The sequence below is a fragment of the Malaclemys terrapin genome, chromosome 6, assembly GCF_027887155.1.
Source record: "Malaclemys terrapin pileata isolate rMalTer1 chromosome 6, rMalTer1.hap1, whole genome shotgun sequence".
NCBI lineage: Eukaryota > Metazoa > Chordata > Testudines > Emydidae > Malaclemys > Malaclemys terrapin.
The window spans coordinates 65,840,947-65,861,503 of NC_071510.1; the positions used below are offsets into that span (position 1 = coordinate 65,840,947).

At 40.4% G+C, this 20,557-nt stretch overlaps 1 protein-coding gene across 1 annotated transcript in view; it reads right to left on the reverse strand.

The window, feature by feature from the left end:
- Positions 1–20,557, reverse strand: part of MAN2A1 (mannosidase alpha class 2A member 1) — a 217,408-nt gene that overhangs the window by 139,110 nt on the left and 57,741 nt on the right. Inside the window, exons 5-8 of the mRNA XM_054031733.1 lie at positions 12,783–12,910; positions 11,713–11,886; positions 6,159–6,345; positions 3,743–3,920 (exon numbers count right to left, since the gene is read on the reverse strand). Coding sequence (XP_053887708.1) covers positions 3,743–3,920; positions 6,159–6,345; positions 11,713–11,886; positions 12,783–12,910 — 667 coding nt within the window. The remainder of the gene's footprint in view (positions 1–3,742; positions 3,921–6,158; positions 6,346–11,712; positions 11,887–12,782; positions 12,911–20,557) is intronic.

Below are 20,557 nucleotides of genomic sequence, written 5' to 3' on the forward strand. Positions count from 1 at the left end.
GGATGAGGCTGAAAGCCCAAGAAGCTTATGCCGCCCAGGGATCCCAGTAGGGCCACCAGAGCGGTGGGATAGAGCCCCGTGGTGGTACCCATGGCTGGCCGTATCATGTCAGTGGTGGGGCAGGCTGAGGGTATGCCCGAAGAGCCCCTTGATAACAGGCATCATAGGGATCTTTGGAGGAGTGGTAGGAGAGGACTTCCTCTGGCTCGCTCTCTGATTTGCTACTAGAAAGTGGAGGTGCATGGCAGGGTACCGGAGAAAACTCCCACACTTGGAGAAGACTTGGTACTGAAGTCCCAATGCCAAGAAGAGGAGACTCTGGTATATCAGCCTGAGTTCTCAAGTGCCAGAATTCTGGCGGTGCCATTGGTGGTATGGAGAGAGTCAGGGATGCTGGATGGGGCACTGATGGCAGTGCCAAAAGTACAGCATGTACTGGAAGTGTCTTCTTACTGGAGCGCTCTCTGCTCCAATCTTTTTCCACTGGATACTGTTGGCTTTGTGCATGTGCCCATCAGGTCCATTGTCCATCGACAATACCTGCTGTGACGTTATTGATATAAACTGGGACCATATAGATCATTGTTGCAACCAAGGTCCTGTAGTGGCACCCAAATAGTGTATAAAGGGGGTCAAATGGGGTGTCTAAGACAAGGTTATGGTTTACTGGTTATGATTATGCTGTCTTTGTGTGTATCAGTTTTGGTAGTTGAAGTTATGAATATTGGCTCTATACTGTCTGTATGGCAAACTTATGCTATGCTTCTGGGTGACATCCCAGACAAGCTGGGATTAGCTCTGCCTAGCCTGCTTGATGGCCCATTAAGGACTATCAGCTATACAAAGGACACATTAAAAGAAGGCAAATATGCCTTCAGACTCAGCAAAGTATGCAGGGACTGGCCCATGTGACTGCAGGCTCCATTTTGCTGTAATTTTCCACAGTAAGAACAAAGAGGTGTTCTTACACCTGGAAAAGACTATATAAGGCTGATGCCTCATCTCTATTGGGTCTTCAATCCTGCTTCATACCTCTGGAGGAACTTTGCTACAAGCTGAAGCTTTGAACAAAGGACCGAGGACCCATCCCAGTGGGGGATGTATTCCAGAGACTTGATTTGAACCTGCAGTTTATTCTATCCCTGCTGCAAGCCTGAACCAAGAACTTTGCCATTACTGTATGTAATTGAGTCCATTTAACCAATTCTAACTCTCATCTCTATCTTTTTCCTTTTATGAATAAAGCTTTAGATTTTAGATTCTAAAGGATTGGCAACAGCGTGATTTGTGGGTAAGATCTGATTTGTATTGACCTGGGTCTGGGGCTTGGTCCTTTGGGATCAGGAGAACCTTTTTCTTTTACTTGGGTATTGGTTTTCATAACCATTTGTCCCCATAACGAGTGGCACTTGTGGTAATACTGGGAAACTGGAGTGTCTAAGGAGATTGCTTGTGAAACCTGCGGTTAGCCAGTGGGGTGAGACCGAAGTCCTCTTAGTCTGGCTGGTTTGGTTTGCCATAGAGGTGGAAAAAACCCCAACCTTGGGCTGTAACTGCCCTGTTTGAGCAATTTGTCCTGAGTTGGCACTCTCAGTTGGGTTCCGCCAGAACTACATTGTCACATCTGCCACTCTAGATCTTCATAAGCCATGGGTACCAGGCTTGGATTGTCTCAGTGCCAATGATACCAAGCATGCAGGAGATCTTTTACGGCTAGCTCGGTGCTCACTCTGGGGGACTCAAAGCTCTCTTTTTTGATAACTTATGAGAGCGATCTGCAGCTGGTTTCTTCAACCCACAGTCCTCGGATTTTGAGGGCTGTGGAGAAAACTTGCACATTTGGGTGATGCCTGGGATGGATCCAGAGAAGGTTGGAGGGCTGCCTTCATGAAGATGATCTTCTGTCTTAACTCTCTGTCCTTTCAAGACCTGGCTCTGAGTTGTTGGAAGAGACCACACTTCTGTGTAATATGGCCTTCCCCAAGGCAGCATATGCAGCAAGAATGTTTGTCTGGCACAGGGATGGCCCCTTTGCAAGACAGGCACTTCTTGAAGCCCAATAAGCCAGGCATACCCCATTGGGAGAAGGGGTCCCCAATTAAAAAAAAAAAAGGGGGGGAGAAGTCAAGGGTTTATTTTTTAAGAGAAAATACAGAGAAAAAACTACATCTAAGACTAAGACGACTAACTACTAATAAATAAATATATATCAAGATATACCTATCTCATAGACCTGGAAGGGACCTTGAAAGGTCATTGAGTCCAGTCCCCTGCCTTCGCTAGCAGGACCAAGTACCAATTTTGCCCCAGATCCCTAAATGGCCCCCTCCAGGATTGAACTCACAACCCTGGGTTTAGCAGGCCAATGCTCAAACCACTGAGCTATCCCTCCCCCCCCCATAAATGCTAAAGCAAGCTAACGATCGCAAATGGACTACTAAGGGCTTTGTCTCTAGCTGTGGCAGTTGAGAAGGAACTGGGGGGGGTTAGCCCACCATTGCTGGCTAGCCTCGTGGCAGGACACAAGGAGGGATAGCACCTGTGCAGGCCTAATGGACACTGCTACAAAAGCTCTCCAATCAGCAACGCAGAGATGGAAGCACACCTACAGTGGAGCACCCACAGAGACACGACTCAAAGAAGAACTGGAAGCTACTCAAAGCAACAAGAGAAGTAAGAAACTCCCTTAAACCTAAAGGCTATTGTTTAAAGTAAACCACTGTGGCCATTGTTTATATTTCTTACCAGGTGCTATATATAGAATAATTTCAAGCCTTGGAAGGAAAAAAATAAAGTTAAGTCTGGCTTGTCATTAACCTCAAGTACATTCAAACTCATCTATCAGCTGAACTATACATTTTTATTTTAAGGACTTTTCTTCTATTTTTAATTTTATTTTTACAGTTGTGGGATGAGTGGGGTTGGGGTAGTGCTGACAGCGAGTCTGTCGGGGTCCAAGATACCACGGCACAAGGTGCAGTGGAGGCAGTGATCATCCTGGTTCGCGAAGCAAAGCTGCTGGCCAGGACTGTAAGAGAGGATGAGCCCCGAGCTGTATGGGAGGCCAACCCACAGTTGAACAGTTCCTGCCCAGGGACAGTACCCACATGCCTGGCTGTGGTGAGTGAGTGAGCAGAGCCGTGACAGCAGAGTTGTGGAAGTCTCCCTGCACTGCCACAAGAGCCACTCAGCAATATTGTGGTCTCCCCATGGCAGGAAGCTCACCCTCTTCCTCCTGCAAGTCATGACCAGGGGTCTCTGCGCTGCCTCACCAGGATTGCAGCCTTCCCCTGAAGCTTGAGCCTGCAAGGATTGAGTGTCACCGACCCTGAAGCAGTGCAATTAGCTCTCTGTAGAACCACTATCATGGACCTACTTACTCTCTGCCCTGACAGGAGAGCTGCAGAGGGCTGCTAAGGCCAGTGACAATCATCCATGCAGGCATGCTGACTGTTGGAAAAAATAATCTCTATTTACTGACAGCTATCGATTAAAATCATATCCTGCCAAGCCTAACTATAAAACTTGATCAGTACTACCTTCTTTATTCACCAAGAGTTTCAGTTAAGCTATAGTAGCATTTAACTAGCTTTCTCCATGATGCACAACAAATTCATACAAAATCTCAGTATATCAGAAGGTGCTAACAAATGAAATAGGAGTACACAAAAAGTTTAAATTAGGGCTCATTGGTGTTAGTGCAGGACTACAACTATTTGAAAAAAATAAATATGCAGTTTACCTTAACATGTAACTCAGGATGAGAGTTCATAAAATCAAAAAGCTTTTGATAATTCTGGTACTGCTGATCCCATTCTGAGCTCTCACTGTAGCGGAAATCATCCCCTAATGGAGCCAACAGAACTTTAGTACGGAAAAGCTTTGACTTCTTTCTGTACTGATCTAAAATCATCCAAGCCCTTGGAAGAAGAAAATTATAAAATTTAGAATATAGAAAAGTAATCACTTGACAAGACGACAAATGTCAAACACCCTACAACTAGCCTTGAAAATTCTACTTGTCTTCTTACTTGTGATTTAAAAAAAAAAAAAGTTTTTTTTCCTCTCTAATAGCAACATATTAAATAGTGGATAAATAAGTTTAGCACCTGAGCTAGTGAAAGTGTTCATAACATTTGTAAGTCTTCTTTAAATAACGATGATTGCCATTAAAATCTTTTCAGTACTGCTTTTTTTCTAATTAAAGTTACCTAGGTACATTTAATATAAGAAATACTGTCAATACTGCAGTTACGTTAATTACATGCCAACAGTAGCCAAAGATTTTAGAGAAACTATAAATCTAAAGATTTTTAAAACAACAACAACTTACCTACTTTTAATGCATGTTCTCAAAGAGGTTGCAGCATGTACACATTTAGAATGGTTTTCAAACCATTAACACTTAAAATTTGGGGAGTGGGGGGTTAAATGTTATATGTGAAAGTTTCTATGAGTTACAAATATTTTTCCAATATATCCAAAATCTGTAAAAATTTTAATAAGTTGGTTCTTTTTTTAAGCTATATAAACTGCTTTTACTTAGAATAAGTTTTCTGTTAGTGTTCTCAATAATAGGTAGTTTTAAATCATGAATGAATAAACTGCAGTCATTGAGTTACGTGGTCTGCGGAGACTAACATAACCCACCTAGTATCATCAACATTTTCTTGCCTGCGGCCCATTTTATAGTTTGTCATTAGCCAGACTGAAAATGTTGAACTGCCTTGCCTGAACCAACACCTCTTGTGAGGTCAGACAATACTCTGAATCTAGGGTACGCAAGGTCCTCTCCTCAGAGAAATAGGTATCCTATCACTTACAAACTACAGCAACTGGCAGTATAGAAGAAAAGGAATTCAAAAAGAAGCTCATTTGTGGTTCAAATTTTACATGTGCACTCTGAGGCCAGACAACAGTTTGTCCATATTTGTGATCATTTGTCCAAAGCTACTTGTGTGATAGGGGGAAAAAATAGGTTAATAAGCGAGGGATTTTCCCTTGGCCCCTCTTCTTTCCTGTCCTCCCTCTCCAATTTCTTTCTCAATCAGTTGCACAGATTGTTAATGGGTCTCTATAGCATAGGGAGGATGGAATACCCATACACTGAAGAACAATCAGGGCAAAACCCACCAAATCTCAGATCTGTTGGCCACGAGAAATATCTGTATAATGGAACCATACCTCACCCCACATCTGAGGCCCCCTGGCTCCATCCCTTCTGGCTCCCTGGCAGCACAGTACCAAATGTGCACTTCCATACATTCAATTGTTGATTTCTGTTATATTTGCCTAAACTCTGAATTCTGTTTTTTCTAATCTTTTGATTTTATAAACAGTCAATTTTTTTCAGCTTACATTATTGATATGTACTATCAGCATAACTATTTAAACATTTTTTCTCTTATGGGAATATTTAGTTTTGTTTTAAATTAATTGGATTAGATGTGGGAGTTATATGCAAAGATACACTGTATGCTCCCACTGCTCTCCCTCAGAGGGTATATCTACACTGCAAAGAAAAACCCATGGCGCTGAATCTCAGAATCCAGGTCATTTGACTCAGGCTCACATGGCTAAAAGTAGCAGTGTAGACATATGGACTTGGGCTCCAGCCTGAACTGCGAGACCCTCCTCTCTCTCAGTTTCTGAGCCCGAACAGCAATCCTGTTGTTTTAGCCCCACAAGCCTGAGTCAATTGACCCAGGCTCTGAGACTCAGTATCACTGGTCTTTTGTTCGAGTGTAAACAAACCCAGAGAGATCCTGATGTCATTCTGGTGCCTGACAGTATAGAAGTTGAAAAACAGATATGACCAAACAGTGTGACAAGCAAATTGTTTATACCTCTTCCTGGTACTCATAGAATGTAACTGACCCAAAAGTTGTAGACTTGTTTATCAGGAACTACAGAATTAACACACTAGTTCAGTGTATTAATTTTAATTTCTCTTACAATTACCACTTTCATAAATTGTACTAGCAACTGTTTTGGGAATTGACACACATACAGTGAATATGTAATAAAAATTATTTCTCCTATGACAATTGTCTTTTTTAAACATTAAATCAAGCAAGTTGTGATGTTAATAAGCATCGCCTTCAACAAATACAAAAACTTTCAAATTACTGAATTCCACAATACTTTCAGTACTGTACCTGTGCTGAACATTCCCAGTATGAATGGCCTCAGGAGGAACTCTCCAGGGACAACTTACTCTTCCTCCAGGAAGACGCTTAAAATCAAACTGGCAACAGATTTTAGGATCTGGACCACAAGTATGAGGAACGTCATAGCTGTAGAAAGGCATCATGTGGCAAAGGATATCTGTACTAGATCCCAAATCTAAAAGTACATGAACAGAATACATCTATAAAATAAAGCCATATTTCATTGTCTAAACTAAGTTAACTGTCTGGGCCTAATCCAGGAGTGCTTTTAATATGCCAGTTTAAAATACAGTGCCATTTTGGAGATCTGGACCCTGACTCTGCATCATTTAAGTCACCAGGAGTTTTGCCATTGACTTTAATTAATGTAGGATCACGTCTCTAATGATTAAATTATCTTAAAGACAATACCTCAATGAATAATTAATTGTAATTGAATTTTCCTAAATTTTGTAACAGACAAAATCCATTCTTCTATATGTTTTTATCATTCAATTTTTCAGTGGTGCTTACCCAAAAGAATTCCCATTGTTATTAATTTGCATGGAGAAATCATTTATTTAGCTCAAATAAGACAGAGGTACATTTTTCAACAGGTCAGAGTCTCTTTTAAAATAAGAATTTAAAATTTTAGTGGGCATCTCAGGGTTTTCTCTTGAAGAGGTTCTAAGTAAAACAGCATCAGGAAATTACTATAAGATACTGATAAAAAGTAAATTAAGCACAAATTACTATCATGATTTTCTTAAACTGTCAACATTTACAATCCTTTGATTAGATATTAAATACTAGGATTGTGTTTGGTAGTTGGGTATAATGTAAGTCAACTAGAAATTTTGACATCTGCAGAATCTGGATGCAATGTGAGCTTAGTCATAGGAAGCAACAGGTAGAGCAAATTGCTGACTAGGGTTACCATTCGTCCGGATTTACCCGGACATGTCCTCCTTTTCGCGCTAAAAATAGCGTCCGGGGGGAATTTGTAAAGCACTCACAATGTCCGGGATTTCTCCCTCCCCCGGCAGAGCGAGCGGCTGGGAGGGCTGCAGAAAAATCCCGGGCTGGACTCCTGAGCAGCTGTAGAGGAGCCGGAGCCGCCCTGCATTCTGAGTTGGCCTCTCCTGCAACCCGGTCCGGCAGCACTGTGCAGGACCAGGGACCGGGTTTTGTTGTGCAGGGCCAGGGACCGGGTTTTGTTGTGCTGGGGAGCGCAGCCACGTGTCCGGCTCGGCTCGCACAGAGCCCAACACCCTGTTCTGAGCAGCAGGGTAAGGGGGACCGGGGGCAGGAAGGTTCTGGAGGGGGCAGTCAAGAAACGGGGGGGGGGGGCTTTTGGGGGGGGGGTGGAGAAAGTTTTGGGCAGTCAGGGTACAGGTAGGGGGTAGGGTCCTGGGGGGCAGTTGGGGGGGGGTCTTAGGAGGGGGCAGTTAGGGGACAAGGAACAGGGAGGCTTAGGGGTGGGGTTCTGGAGGGCAGTTAGGAGCAGGGGTCCCAGGAAGGGGCAGTCAGGGGACAAGGTGCAGGGGGGTGGGGAGCTGGGAGTTCTGGGGGGGGGCTGTCAGGGGGCAGGAGTGGGGAGAGGGATCGGAGCAGTCAGGGGACAGGGAGCAGAGGGGTTTAGATGGGTTGGGAGTTCGGGGGGGGGGCTGTCAGGGGGTGGGGAGTGGTTGGATGGGGCGTGGGAGTCCCAGGGGTCTGTCTGGGGGTGGGGGTGTGGATAAGGGTTGGGGCAGTCAGGGGACAAGAGGCAGGGAGGCTTAGATAGGGAGTGGAGTCCTGGGGGGCAGTTAGGGGCAGGGGTCCCAGGAGGGGGCAGTCAGGGGACAAGGAACGGGGGGAGGGTTGGGGGTTCTGGGGGGGGCGGGAAGTGGGCGGGGCTAGGGCGGGGCTCCTCCCGTCCTCTTTTTTGCTTGCTGAAATATGGTAACCCTATTGCTGACTGTAAAGCCCATCTATCTTTATGTACCATCTATTTACGTCCTATGCTTTCAATATACCTGAAAACTTCCAAACACAAGAACTCACCAGATGATTTTGCACCAGAGTTTGGAGCTTCCCACTCATTTCCATTTTAAATATATGAATAATTCAGTAGAGAGGACAGGAAGAGGGGTGTGGTCCTGCAGCTAAGAATAAAGGTTGCTGTGACATGAACTGCTTTACTGTAGGAAGAGGGACACTGCAGAGGATGGAGACAATGAGTGAAGGGAAGCCAGCCAACCAGCAACCTGGTTGGGGCCTGGTTTTCAATATAACCTGACAAGAGAAAGACACTCTTATCCACTCAGAACTGACTCTAGTAAATCAAAACATCAGATCACCATGCATATGGGAAGTGGAATTGGAGGAGTTCTACACTGAAACCCAAAAAGAAAAAATGTCTGAAAGGAGTGTTAAATTATTTGAATTAAAATGTACAGCCTCAAGGTCCTTAGCTTGCAAACACATATACATGTGCTTAAAGCAACACGAGACTACTGCCAAGCAAATGAACAGGAACATTCATTTCAATGGGTCTACTTCCACATACCTCTTAAAATGCTGCACATTCTGCTTAGAACATCCTCCCCAAATCTATTTGCCTAACCACCTCCCTCACCTCATTCAAGCTCTCCTAAATATTCAGTTCTGCCATTTTGTCTATTAAAAGCAAGGGAAAAGAAACAAATATAAATATCAAAAAATTCAAGATTTTTGGGGGGGAGGGAGGAATAAAAATCGTAATTGTCACCCTTCTTTCAAATTTTCCCCTTTATTACACTTTACACTTGCCAGACATGCAGAATTTAATTTGTAAACTTTTCTGGACAGGGACCATGTCTTCACTTGTTTTGAGACACCTCTCTTTTTTAAAATCATCATTCAAAACATCCTAATTGAAGGAGCAAACCACAACGCAGTTGGCTCTCCCATGGTCCTTTACCCATCTATCAAATAAGCAATATTCGCTTGACTGGGATTACGATAATGGTATAAAAATCAATGCTGATGATAGTCATCTAAAGTAGGGACACATTACAGATTTAGATTTCTATTTATTATCAGGTGGAAGGCGATATAATTATATTACATACTAATGTTATGCTTTTAATACTTCTGCGTTATTAGACTGTAAACTGATTGGGGCTGAGTCATATTTCTCAGCATACTACTACATTGGAGTCCCAATCTTGATCAATAAACAAACACTAACACCCTAGGTCCTCTGCCAACTTTTGGCAGTCAATTTATGTAAAACTAATACAAGCTTTAAAGTTAGCATGTAAATAATTTTTAACATTTAATATTTCATAGGATTTTACCAAGAAATATGCTTAATAGATTATGTACTAGATTGTTAAGAGTTAGCTACTTTTTCATGGTGAATTTGTTCCGTCTTAATTTCAGATTTGTTAAGACCTTACGATCTCTTATCCACTCAAATCTAATTTCCCACTCTCCATGCGATTCATATCCATTCAGGACATCTAATATTAGGCAAAGGGTGCTCAATTAATATTTTTAAGTCTGCAGGCAATCAGCTTTTTAGGTGAGCTGAAAAATGGGGGTGGGAATCAGCTTTTTACTACTTTATGGATGTGAAAAAAAGACCTGAAAGTTTTGTCAAAAAAGTGTTTGATTTTTCCTTCGGGTCTTGGTTACACTTGAAAACTACTGGAGAGTTAATGAAGTTACGACAACACAAGAGATTTTGATTTTTGCAGCAGGGGTCTTATTAGTACCTATTTAACTCCAATGGACAAAAAGATATGACACCTTCAATTGAGGTCCTGGTATTCACAATACATATACTCAGATATCCCCAAGAAATCCTTTGCAATTCTAGGGAAGAAAATATGCAACATTCCTGATGTTTTTAAGATAAAACAGCAAAAATAAGACCAAAAAAAGAAAGCCAGAGAAGTGTTTTGTTATCTATCAAACAAAAAAGGCCAAAACCATTTTTAAAAAAATCATTTACAGGAAGAATTAAAGGTGACTTCAGTTCTGAAAGACTAGAATACTCTGATGTGAACCCAAACCCTAGGACATGAACCATATCATCGGTTATTTTGACTACCATTTAGAAAAGCTATGTCAAGTTAGAAATTGAGCAGCATACACAAAAAATAAGTTTAACAACAAAAATTACTCCAGGATGAAGACAGTTTAACAACTTCACTCCTCTGGCACAATGGAACTTTCAACAATAAGGGTAAAGTTAGCTCATGCAGTACACGGAACTTTCTCTGGAGCCAAGGCAAACCAAAACTGTGGAATAAACTCCCATAGGAACTAATGACCATTACAAACCTCACCAGCCTCCGCTTTACACGAAAGGCGCATGTTTTTGACAAGGTCTACTCTAAATCCGACAAATAGCAAATGTTAATTATTTTTTAAAATTCTGAAACAAAAACATCCCATTACACACACTTCTCCCCCTGGGGAAAGAATGAACGAACTAATACATGACAGATTTTAGTCATGCTGCTTAATGCACTACTGGAAAGCACTCATACTATGTAATGAGCATGGTGTAAAAACATATACAAAAACAGAATATACATTTCTAGCCAATATCCATCTGCTGACATTTACTTACTATACTGGATACTTAACCTTTAAACCTGATCTATATCCTGCTTGAATTTTTGAATAGGGTTTGTTTAGCTAGAGCTGTTAATGAAACTAAAGTTTTTTTTTTGTTGTTGTTATTAAAGGGGACCTGAATACTCACTTAACAATTCTGATGTACTAGATTAAACTTTAGCCTTTGCATTCTAATTCTACCACCCCAACTGTCTGAGAAGATGAATTACTCTTAAGAATCCTGCTTAGTAAATTCTGTTTGAGAAGATTATTCTTAAGTCCTGCTTGACAAAATTAAAAACAAATGGAAGAATCATTCTTCTACACCTTCAAATCTCAGCAAAATGCCTGAAAAATTTTGTTGCAATTTTTGTTGTAAGAAAAAAAGTCTCTCTCTCGCTGCACCCTTACGCTACTCTTCCCTCTTTTCCTTTTTTTTTTCCCTTCCCCAACTGAAAAAAGTAAGAAGAGAAAGCAAAATAGAGAGAGAAGGGGAAGGAAAAAAAAAAAGTTTCCCACTTTTTACTTCTTCCCGCCCTCTGAAAACAAGGGGAAAACATTTGCTTTGTTTTAAAATGTGAGAGAAAGTAACTTAAAAAAACCCACTTTTCTCCACCCATCTTTCCAGAGGGAAAGAATGTAGAAAAATAAGACAGGAGAAAAAACAAAATTAATATTTTAAATTCAAAATTAAATGACATTTGTCTTTTTTTCATTTTTGTCAGAAAAGAAGAAAATTCTGAAAAAAAATCAAAATTTTTTAACACAATGAAATGTGTTCCTTTCTTTAAATGTTTTTTGCACCAGTAAAATATTAAAATTTTGACTAGCCCTACTTTTAATTACTTAATACATTCTGCACTAGGTTTGCTGTAGAGGTTTTCACAACTGTTTATTCAATGCCTATTTCCAATTCTCAGGAGGTATAAAGCAACACATGACATAGTGATACCAAGAAAACAATACATACCCCAGTTCTGTCTCCAAAAAAATTCTAGTGTCTTCTGGGTTGCAAAATATTTTTTAACTGAGTAATGAACTCTCTGTATAAGCATGTTGGAAAATCCTGAGCGTTTCAGAAGGTAAGTCATTGTTGGCGAATGCCCAAAGGGATCGATGGCCCAACCAGACTTCGGTTTTACTCCTGTTGAGCAGCAGAATATGTCAGAAGTTTGTATCTTTCTTACTTATTTCTCATTTCAAAGAAAGCTACACTCATATTATTCAACCCAGTGTTCAGAAAAGTCAAGTGGTGAAAAGCACTTAGTTTAAGAACACAAGAACGGCCATACTGGATCAGACCACAGGTCCATCTAGCCCAATATCCTGTCTTTGAACAATGGCCAATGCCAGGTTCTTCACAGGGAATGAACAGAACAGGTAATCAAGTGATCCATCCTCTGTTGACCATTCCCAGCTTCTGGCAAACAGAAGCTGTGGACACTTCAGAGCATGGTTTTGCATCCCTGTCCATCCTGGCTAATAGCCATTGATGAACCTATCCTCCATGAACTTACTTATCTTGTTCTTTTTTGAACCCTGTTGTAGTCTTGGCCTTCACAACATCCTCTAACAAACAGTTTAAGTAGATAAATGAAAGAAAGAAAACAAGTCTGCTTAAGACACTTTATCATTACAAAGTCCAAATTAAATAAATAAATGAATAAATTATATTTTATATATATATATATATATATATATATAAATGAAGCATATACATATATAATTACAAGTAGGCCAATCTCTTGCCCTTAATAAAAACCTGTACAATAGAGTCTATAGTATTTCCACTATTGCTGTCTCTTGCATTTTTGTTGTGTCACAATATTTCATATTTTACTTAAATATTTTACTCAGCAAAAATGTAACTATCTTCGCACAGATTTGTTTCTCTGAAAATAGTTTAGCTTGCACTGATGCCTACTTATAGTCAGTCACCAAAACATTGTACAACACTTGCTGACTGACTTAGTTCTTTGTCAGTGTTTAAGTTTAAAACAATCAAGTTGGGGGACAAAAATTACATATATATATATATACCTAGAGTCTTCTCCAGCCACTGATGTCCTTCTATCAGCTGGTCAATTAAAGCAAAGTAATGAGGAGAAGCTTCATCAGGCATGACCCATCCTCCTGTTACTATTTCAAACTGGCCATCTTCTATTAATCTGGGAGAAAAATATTTAGTAAACTTGTGTCCAGAAGTGCAAATCTTATTTAACAAAACAATATATCTATAAAGTAAAAATCCATGAAATTTAGTGTTCACAGTAATAGCACTGAGCATGTAAAATCTGAACTACTATACCATAAAAGGGAATATATTGTAGCTCTTATAGAATCCATTAATTTATTGTAATAGATGTTCACATGGGAATAGTGCCAAAATATCTAAAATTAACTATTTCACTGGAAACCATTTTAACAGAAACATTAATGAGCTTATCCCACAATCTCAATCTCTTTCCCATAACCAACCTACCTAGGGGACAAAGCCACAAAATGCCCTCCACACTGTCAAACCTTCGGCTTCCCATTTCTTAACTTCCATTATACAATTATGCACTGTCAATGCAAAAATCTTGCACATGCAAATACTGAAAATCTAGGTTGCTGTAAATTAAGCTGAATTTAACAGAACACCACAGGGGATGCTGTATTAATTGTTCTTTAATTTCAAGTGTAATTCAATAAAAGCCTCCATTTTAGAAAATTAATGAAACTTGTAAGATTACCTGTCTGCCACACAAACCAAGTATTTAGATCCAGTTTAATGCAGAGTACACAGGGACTTGCTTATAGCAGTCGCTGCCACTCCCACTATAAAAAAGAGCCAAGGCTATAAGAGCTGCTCAGCACTAACAAAACTGGACACTAAAAATCAACCCTAAACATCAAGTAAACCATATTTTGATGCTATTGTGACCAAACATTTCTGTATTCACACCCTAAGCACTACTGTAATAATCTTTGTACAAAATATGCCTTGGGAGGTATCATTTGAAAATTAAACTCACTGGTCAATAATATCTTGAAATGAATGTCGCAATACTGAGTAAAGTTATGAAATCTCCCCGTACGATGTTAAAGGCACATATTCAAACTCACGTAGCCCCAATTAGGTAGAACTGGTCAAGTTAGCCTGTCTTAACTAAAGGATGTATGTTTAACACAATTTGCATACCAGCTATAAACAGAGTCCTCAAACAACGAGAGAGTGAAAAAAGAAGAAACAAAATCTGCATTTCATCATACACAAGTGAAAAGAAACAATATAACCCCTCTTCCCCACCAGACTCCATGTATCCTTGCTCTCAGCTGGAAAGAACTTTATCTAGGAGTCTCAGGAAAATACATTTCAAAGGGTGACAACTATAAAAGCGAGGGGACAATAACACCCAGTTTGTCTTTTCCTGTCCATCTCTCTTTTCACCCAAGAAGACAAAAGAAACCGCTACTGGACCTTACAAGCAGATCCTAGCCTGAGAATTTGGTCAGCAATGCACCAAAAACCTGTTGTAAGAACTTCAGCTTAAACCAAGTCTAGTTTGTTAAGTTTAGTACTAGGAAACATTTCATCTTTATTTTTCTTGTAATCATTTCTGATCTTAATGACTTACTACTTGTATTCACTTAAAAATCTCTCTCTTTGTAGTTAAATAAACTTTTTTTGTTCTTTAAATCAAAATTCATCCAGTGTTGTGAACTGTTTTGGGTAGCTCTATTTAAGGAGGCAAGTTGTTGTATATTGTTCCCTTATAGAAACAACGGACCTAAAACACCTGAACAGTCCAGGAGAAAGCTGAGAAGTACAGAACACATATTTTTAAGGGAAAATTCGGGACTGGGAGTGTGTTGCGGTTACCCTGCAAATAATAACCAAGGCTGGTGGAAGCCAGAGTGCGGCTGGTATTTGCTGACAGGCTGCTGGGATCATAGTTCCTAACAAGAACTGTGGCCATTAACGGGCACTCAGGGTGTGACAGGCATGCTGTTTGTGGAGTGGCACAGGTGGTAGCTACAGCAGCAAGGCGCTGTAAAGCATCCAACATTGCAGGGCAGAGGTGACATAGCCCCTTATTTGTCTGAATTGCACCCCAAAATGTCATAGCTATCAGAGAAAGCTGTCTTTGAGATAAACCATTGCACAACAGAGACCAACACAGAGACCCTAGATAGTTGTTAGCAATCTAATAAACAATCTTAGCATAGACTAACTTTACTATAGATCAAGTTCAATAAAAGTGACTCTGCACTTTACAAGCACTAGAAAAATATTTTTAAACACTATATACACATAAATAAATAGCAAGACCTAAAAAAGTAGATGGTCTCAAAGCACTCTGACCATTTTTAACTCTCAGAGCTAATTCATGCTACTTTTAAGCCAGGAAGATCAGTGCTTAACAATTCATACATAACATGGGTACTGAGTTCCACTAGAAATATAGTACAATTCCTTTCAAAGAGTAAATTAATTGTACATCAAATTGTGCTGTTGGTTTTTTTTTTAATCAGAACAAGACAAGGTTAATTTGTTCCTCTCTGTGGAGATACAGTAACAGATATTTCACACAGTAATTTTGTTTTTGCTTGCCATCCTGTTTTTTATATATTTTTTCTTGTCAAGAGTTAGTGAGACTGATAATATAACAGACCTCTAAAGAAGCTTGAAAGCTTGTTTCTTTCACCTACAGAAGTTGGTCCACTAAAAGATATTTCACCAACCTTGTCTAACATCCCAGGACCAACACGGCTAAAATGCTGCAAAAACAAATGTAACTGACCAATGTGACTGGTTTATAAAACTAGTAAAACTATTCTTCCCCCCCAAAATGATCTCAGTGACAACTACTGTAATAAATATTTGAGAGACAGATTAAGAGAGAAAACATCAAAACAAGTCCTAGAAAAATGTGATCTCTGTAAGTATTAAATAAAAATATCAACAACAAGGATCTTTCTAAACACATCCAGAAAGAAAGAAGCTTGATTCAACGGATCATACCTCTGCAACCCACTGCCAAGCAGCTATTAGTCAGGCAAAAAGATGGCTACCAGGAGGTCTACTCTAAGAAGTCAGCAAGCTCAGCAATACTTTAAAATTTCCCATTAGCTTGTTTTACCATGCAAAGCAAAGGGAAAGATATGTAATTATGCACATATTCTAGGACTATCCCCCTTACTTCAGACTTTTGTAGATGAAAAAAATCTAAAAGGAGACTATGGAATCTTGGACACAAGCTTTTCTTCTCTCCTTGTAAACATAAATGTTGAATTTTTTAGTATCCTACATTATTCCAAATGGCTTTATCAGAGGGGATTTTAGATCACTTGGTGAATGGACTTTAAATTGTAGGGCCAAATTTTGCCACCCTTATTCACATGGAATAGTACTGTATTCTGTAAAAAAATCTCATTGATTCAGAAGCCACTTGCATAGTAAGGTACTAGAGCCAGATTTAGAAGGTATTTAGGAAACTAAAAATGCAGATAGGTTGATTTCAATTATTTCACCTAGGTGTTTTTGAAAATTCCACTAAATGCCTATCTGTATTGTTAGATACTTAAAATACATTTTAAAAATTTGGTCCCTAGTCACTAGGAATAGAGGTGGCAGAACTGGGTAGTTTCTGAGCTTCTGCATATTGAGTATCATGGCAGTGGAGGCCACAACCATGGCAAAGTCTTGGACAAGTGGAGAGTCCAGGCCTCATGGCCTGCTCAGAAAGGTGCTGCTTCAAGCGTAATTCACTGACCACCTGGGTTCTTTTGGTGAACAACTTAAATATAAGAGCACCGCTCCTTAGTACGCCCCTTGCCTGAACACTGCAAGCACCTCATGTAGGGATCACTATTAGGAATCACTACACTCACTCTACAGGTAGTATTTGAACCCTAGTGAGGGCATCACACAGGGCAATAAGTATCCTAACACTATCTAGAATACTAACTACATAAAAACTATATACAGTACATGGAAGGGTAATTCTTAGAAAACAGATAAGTGAATGTGAAGTGATATCCACTGAGCTCCAACTCCAGTTATGGGCGGTGAAAAGGAACTGAGGGGGGGTTGGAGTGACACTGCCTCATATAGCTAGAGGGTGGACTACACCCATAAGGCATGAATACTGTCCCTACGTGTACTGCTAGGCAAAATTCTCCAGCTCTTATGTGGAATACACAGCTGCATCTACCTGAAGAAACAGTATTAACTAAGCTGATAGGCCATTTGTGTGCTGAGACCATTGCCAAACAGTTAACCTTCTAGAGGTTTTACAGAAGAGTTTTAAAAGAGGGGTTTTGAAGGAGGATACCAAAGTAGTTGTGCAGATGTTTATAAGATGCTCTTCCCAAGCATGAAGGTCAGCATGAGTGAAATCACAAAGGTGCTTATTTGAAAATTTAACAAGTGGCCGATGAAGGCAGGAGTCAACATACCAATAGAGAATGTGAGATGATAGGTAGGGTGGAGATAGGCTGTGAAGGGCCTTGAAAGCGAAGACAAGTAGCTTACATTTGATATGATAGAGGGGGCAAGCCAGTAGAGGGATGAGAAGAGAATGACATGGTCAAAGCAAAAAGCTAGGAAAATCACCTTTGCAGCAGCATTCTAAATGGATATGAGCAGGTCAAGATTGCATTTGTCAAGGCCAAAGAAAAGGATACTGCAGTAACAGACATGAGATGATGAGAACTGGGACAACAGTTTTAGTTCAATAGTTGGATAAGAAAGGCGGTATCTTAGAAATATTATGCAGAAAGAATCAGCAAGATTTAGACAGTCTGAACATGAGGAGCCAAAGGAGAGGTCCAAGTCAAACACCCAAGTTAAGGCCCTGAGTAGCAGGCAGGATGTTGGTGCCATCCAGCAATTGAGAGAGGACTTGCAGGGGAAGATTAAGAGCTCTGTTTTAGACTTATTGAGCTTAAGATGAGTGCTAGAAATCCACTAGGATATGTCAGAAATACAGGTCAAGATTTTAGTTTGAACAGAAGAACACAGGTTTGGAGTAGAGCGGTAGCACTCTGAGTTGTCAGCAACAGATGGCAGTTGAATTTGTGTTTGTAAATGAGATTACTTAAAAATAAGGTGTAGAGGAAGAAGAGAAGGGGGCAAATGATAGAGGCCTGTGGAAACCCCACAGAAAGTTGGAGGGGGATGAGGATCATTTAAAGAACAAGTTTAAGGAGTGATTAGAGAATTAGGAAGAGAACCAGGAAAGGATAGTCATGGAATCAAGAGGACAAGATTTCAAAAAGAGCATGGTCAATGTTATTGAAGTCAGCTGACAGGTGGAGGCAGCTGAGGATGGAGTACTGGTGAGTTTTGACTAGGAAGAGATCATTGAGGATTTTGGCAAGAGTGGTTTCAATGGAGCACAAGCAGTGGAAGCCAGACTGAAAAAAGGTCTAGAATAGAATTGGAGGAGAGGAACTTCAGACAGCATCTGTAAGCAACTCATTCAACAATCTCAGAAATCAAAGGGAGAAGGGGTGGTAGCCAGAGAAGCAAGTGAGATCAAGGATGGGTTGTTTTATTTATTTTTTTAAGATGGACAATACAAAGCATAATTTTATTGTGAGAGGAAAGATCCAGAGCAGAGAGAGATTAAGAAAGAGAAAAGTAGAGGAGATATGAGTGGGCATGAGGGAGATCAAAAGATGGGATGGGGTGTAGTTACTGGGCAGGGTTAGAGATAGAGAAAAGGTGAGAAACTTGTGTGCTAAGAGAAGCAGGAGACAATTGTAGGAGGGAAAGGAAAGGCAAGCTGAGGGGGAAGGTCATTTAATAGTTTGTTTTTCTCTTGCAGGAAATCAGTGAGATCCTGTATGGAGGGAGAAGTGACGGCAGGAAGAGGAGAGGGAGCGCCGAGTGCATAAAGGGTTCAGAAAAGATGGCTGGGATTGAGGACATGGGATTCACTCAAGTTAGAAACAGTGTTGCTCAGTTCAGAAGATGGCTTAACTGAAATAAGAGTGAATGAATTTGTAGCGGAGGAAGCCAGCCTGGTCACAGGATTTCCATCAGAGAAGCAACATGGAGCAAGAGCAGGAGCAGAAGAGAGGCCCAAAAAAGTCAAGGGTGGAGGATAGTGAAGCATGGAGAGAATCAACAACCATATCAATAGAAGAAAGGACAGAGGATGGGGAGGATAGGGCTGAGAGCAGATTAGAAGTCTACAATGCTGAGGGACTGGAAGTCATGGACAGGCTGAGTGACAGGTCGGGGGGGGGGAGAGAGTTGATGGGAGAGGGTGAAAGATCCAACGATGGTTGAAGATGGAGCATTCAGCAACAGAGAAATTGGAGAGAGTGCTGTGTTTGGTGAAGACCAAATAAATTGAATGGCCCTTTTGGTGAGTGGAAGAGTTGAATCAGGGCTTCAGGTCAAATGAAGAAGTGAGGACAAGGAAATATGCATCTAAGGGGTCAGATGGGCCATCAGCATGGAAGCTGAAGGATTAATGTAGGGGACTGAGGGGAGGAAGAGAGCCAGGAGTCTAAATCAAAGAGGAAGACTGATGGGGGATGAGTTGGGTGGACAATACATAAGAGGAACATGGAGGAAGAAAGGAGAGGAGAGTCGGAGGCAGTACTGTTCAAAAGAGGAAAAAGTCTGGTCCAGAGAAGAGAATGTAAGAGAAGGTGATGCCTCCATAAAAGAGGGTAGTTGCATAGGCATGGTCAGATAGAGGGATCCAGGTCTCTCATAGCCAAGAGCTGGAAAGAGAGATATGAAGCCGTCATGAACAGCTTTGGGTGGTTTTTTGTTTGTTTGTTTAAACAGACATAGAATGGGCATTCCAGACACAACAAGAGAAGGGAAGGAAGGAATGAGGAGTGAGCTTAGGAATGGCACAAGAGGGGTGGAAATGGGTCACCCATCACTATCGCTCCCTGAATTTCACTTTCAATCAAGAGTTTTTAATCAACTTTCAGAATTTCCAAAGGCAGTAATGTCTGAATTATAAATTAATTCCATAAAAACCCAGTCAGGTCAGAAATTGCCCAGGTAAAATTGCCTGGGCAAATTCAGTACTAACATTAAACCAGATGCAGTGACTAAGGCAAGAATATGCAGTGAATGGATACAGAAAAAATATTTGTAATGCTAATTTAAGGGACTACTATAATACTGAAATGAGTAGACCTCTTACTTCTGCAGCACCTATTGCTATTTTACTCACTTTCCTCTCTTTCTCCACTGCCCCCACCACATAATCTGCCATCACCATTCACACCCCCTACTAAGTTCCACAAGATAAATCCTAACAATATGTGCAATTCTAACAGACCTAATAAGATCCATAGGAAGTCAGCATCTTAGGAGCTCTACATAAGGGGAATACTGGGTTTATCTGGAGACTGGGAACAGGAAACAGCAGTGTGAGGTGGCATCTTCCAGCCCATCCCCTGGTTCACATCCCACCATGAAATACATAAATAATGTTGCCAACCCTTGTGATTTTAATGAGAGTCTTGATATTTGTTCTTTTTATCAGAGTCCCAGCTCTTGGAGTTTTATGATTACATGAGAATATCAGATTTATTTATTTAAGTTTCTAGCCCACATCTTTGTAAAGAAGTTTGAAAATGTGAAAAATGCACCTTTTCAGGTTAAAAAACAGAAGACAAATACCTCCCCCCCCCCTCCCTTTTTTTAGTCTCATGATTTTTAAACCAATCATAATTTTGGAGGAGAACCTGACTCATGCTTTTTGATCACTTTGGGTTGGCAATAATGGGGAAATCTCTTAAACTTAATCTTCTACTCTACGTTCTCAAGATAGATGGAGCAAACCAACTCA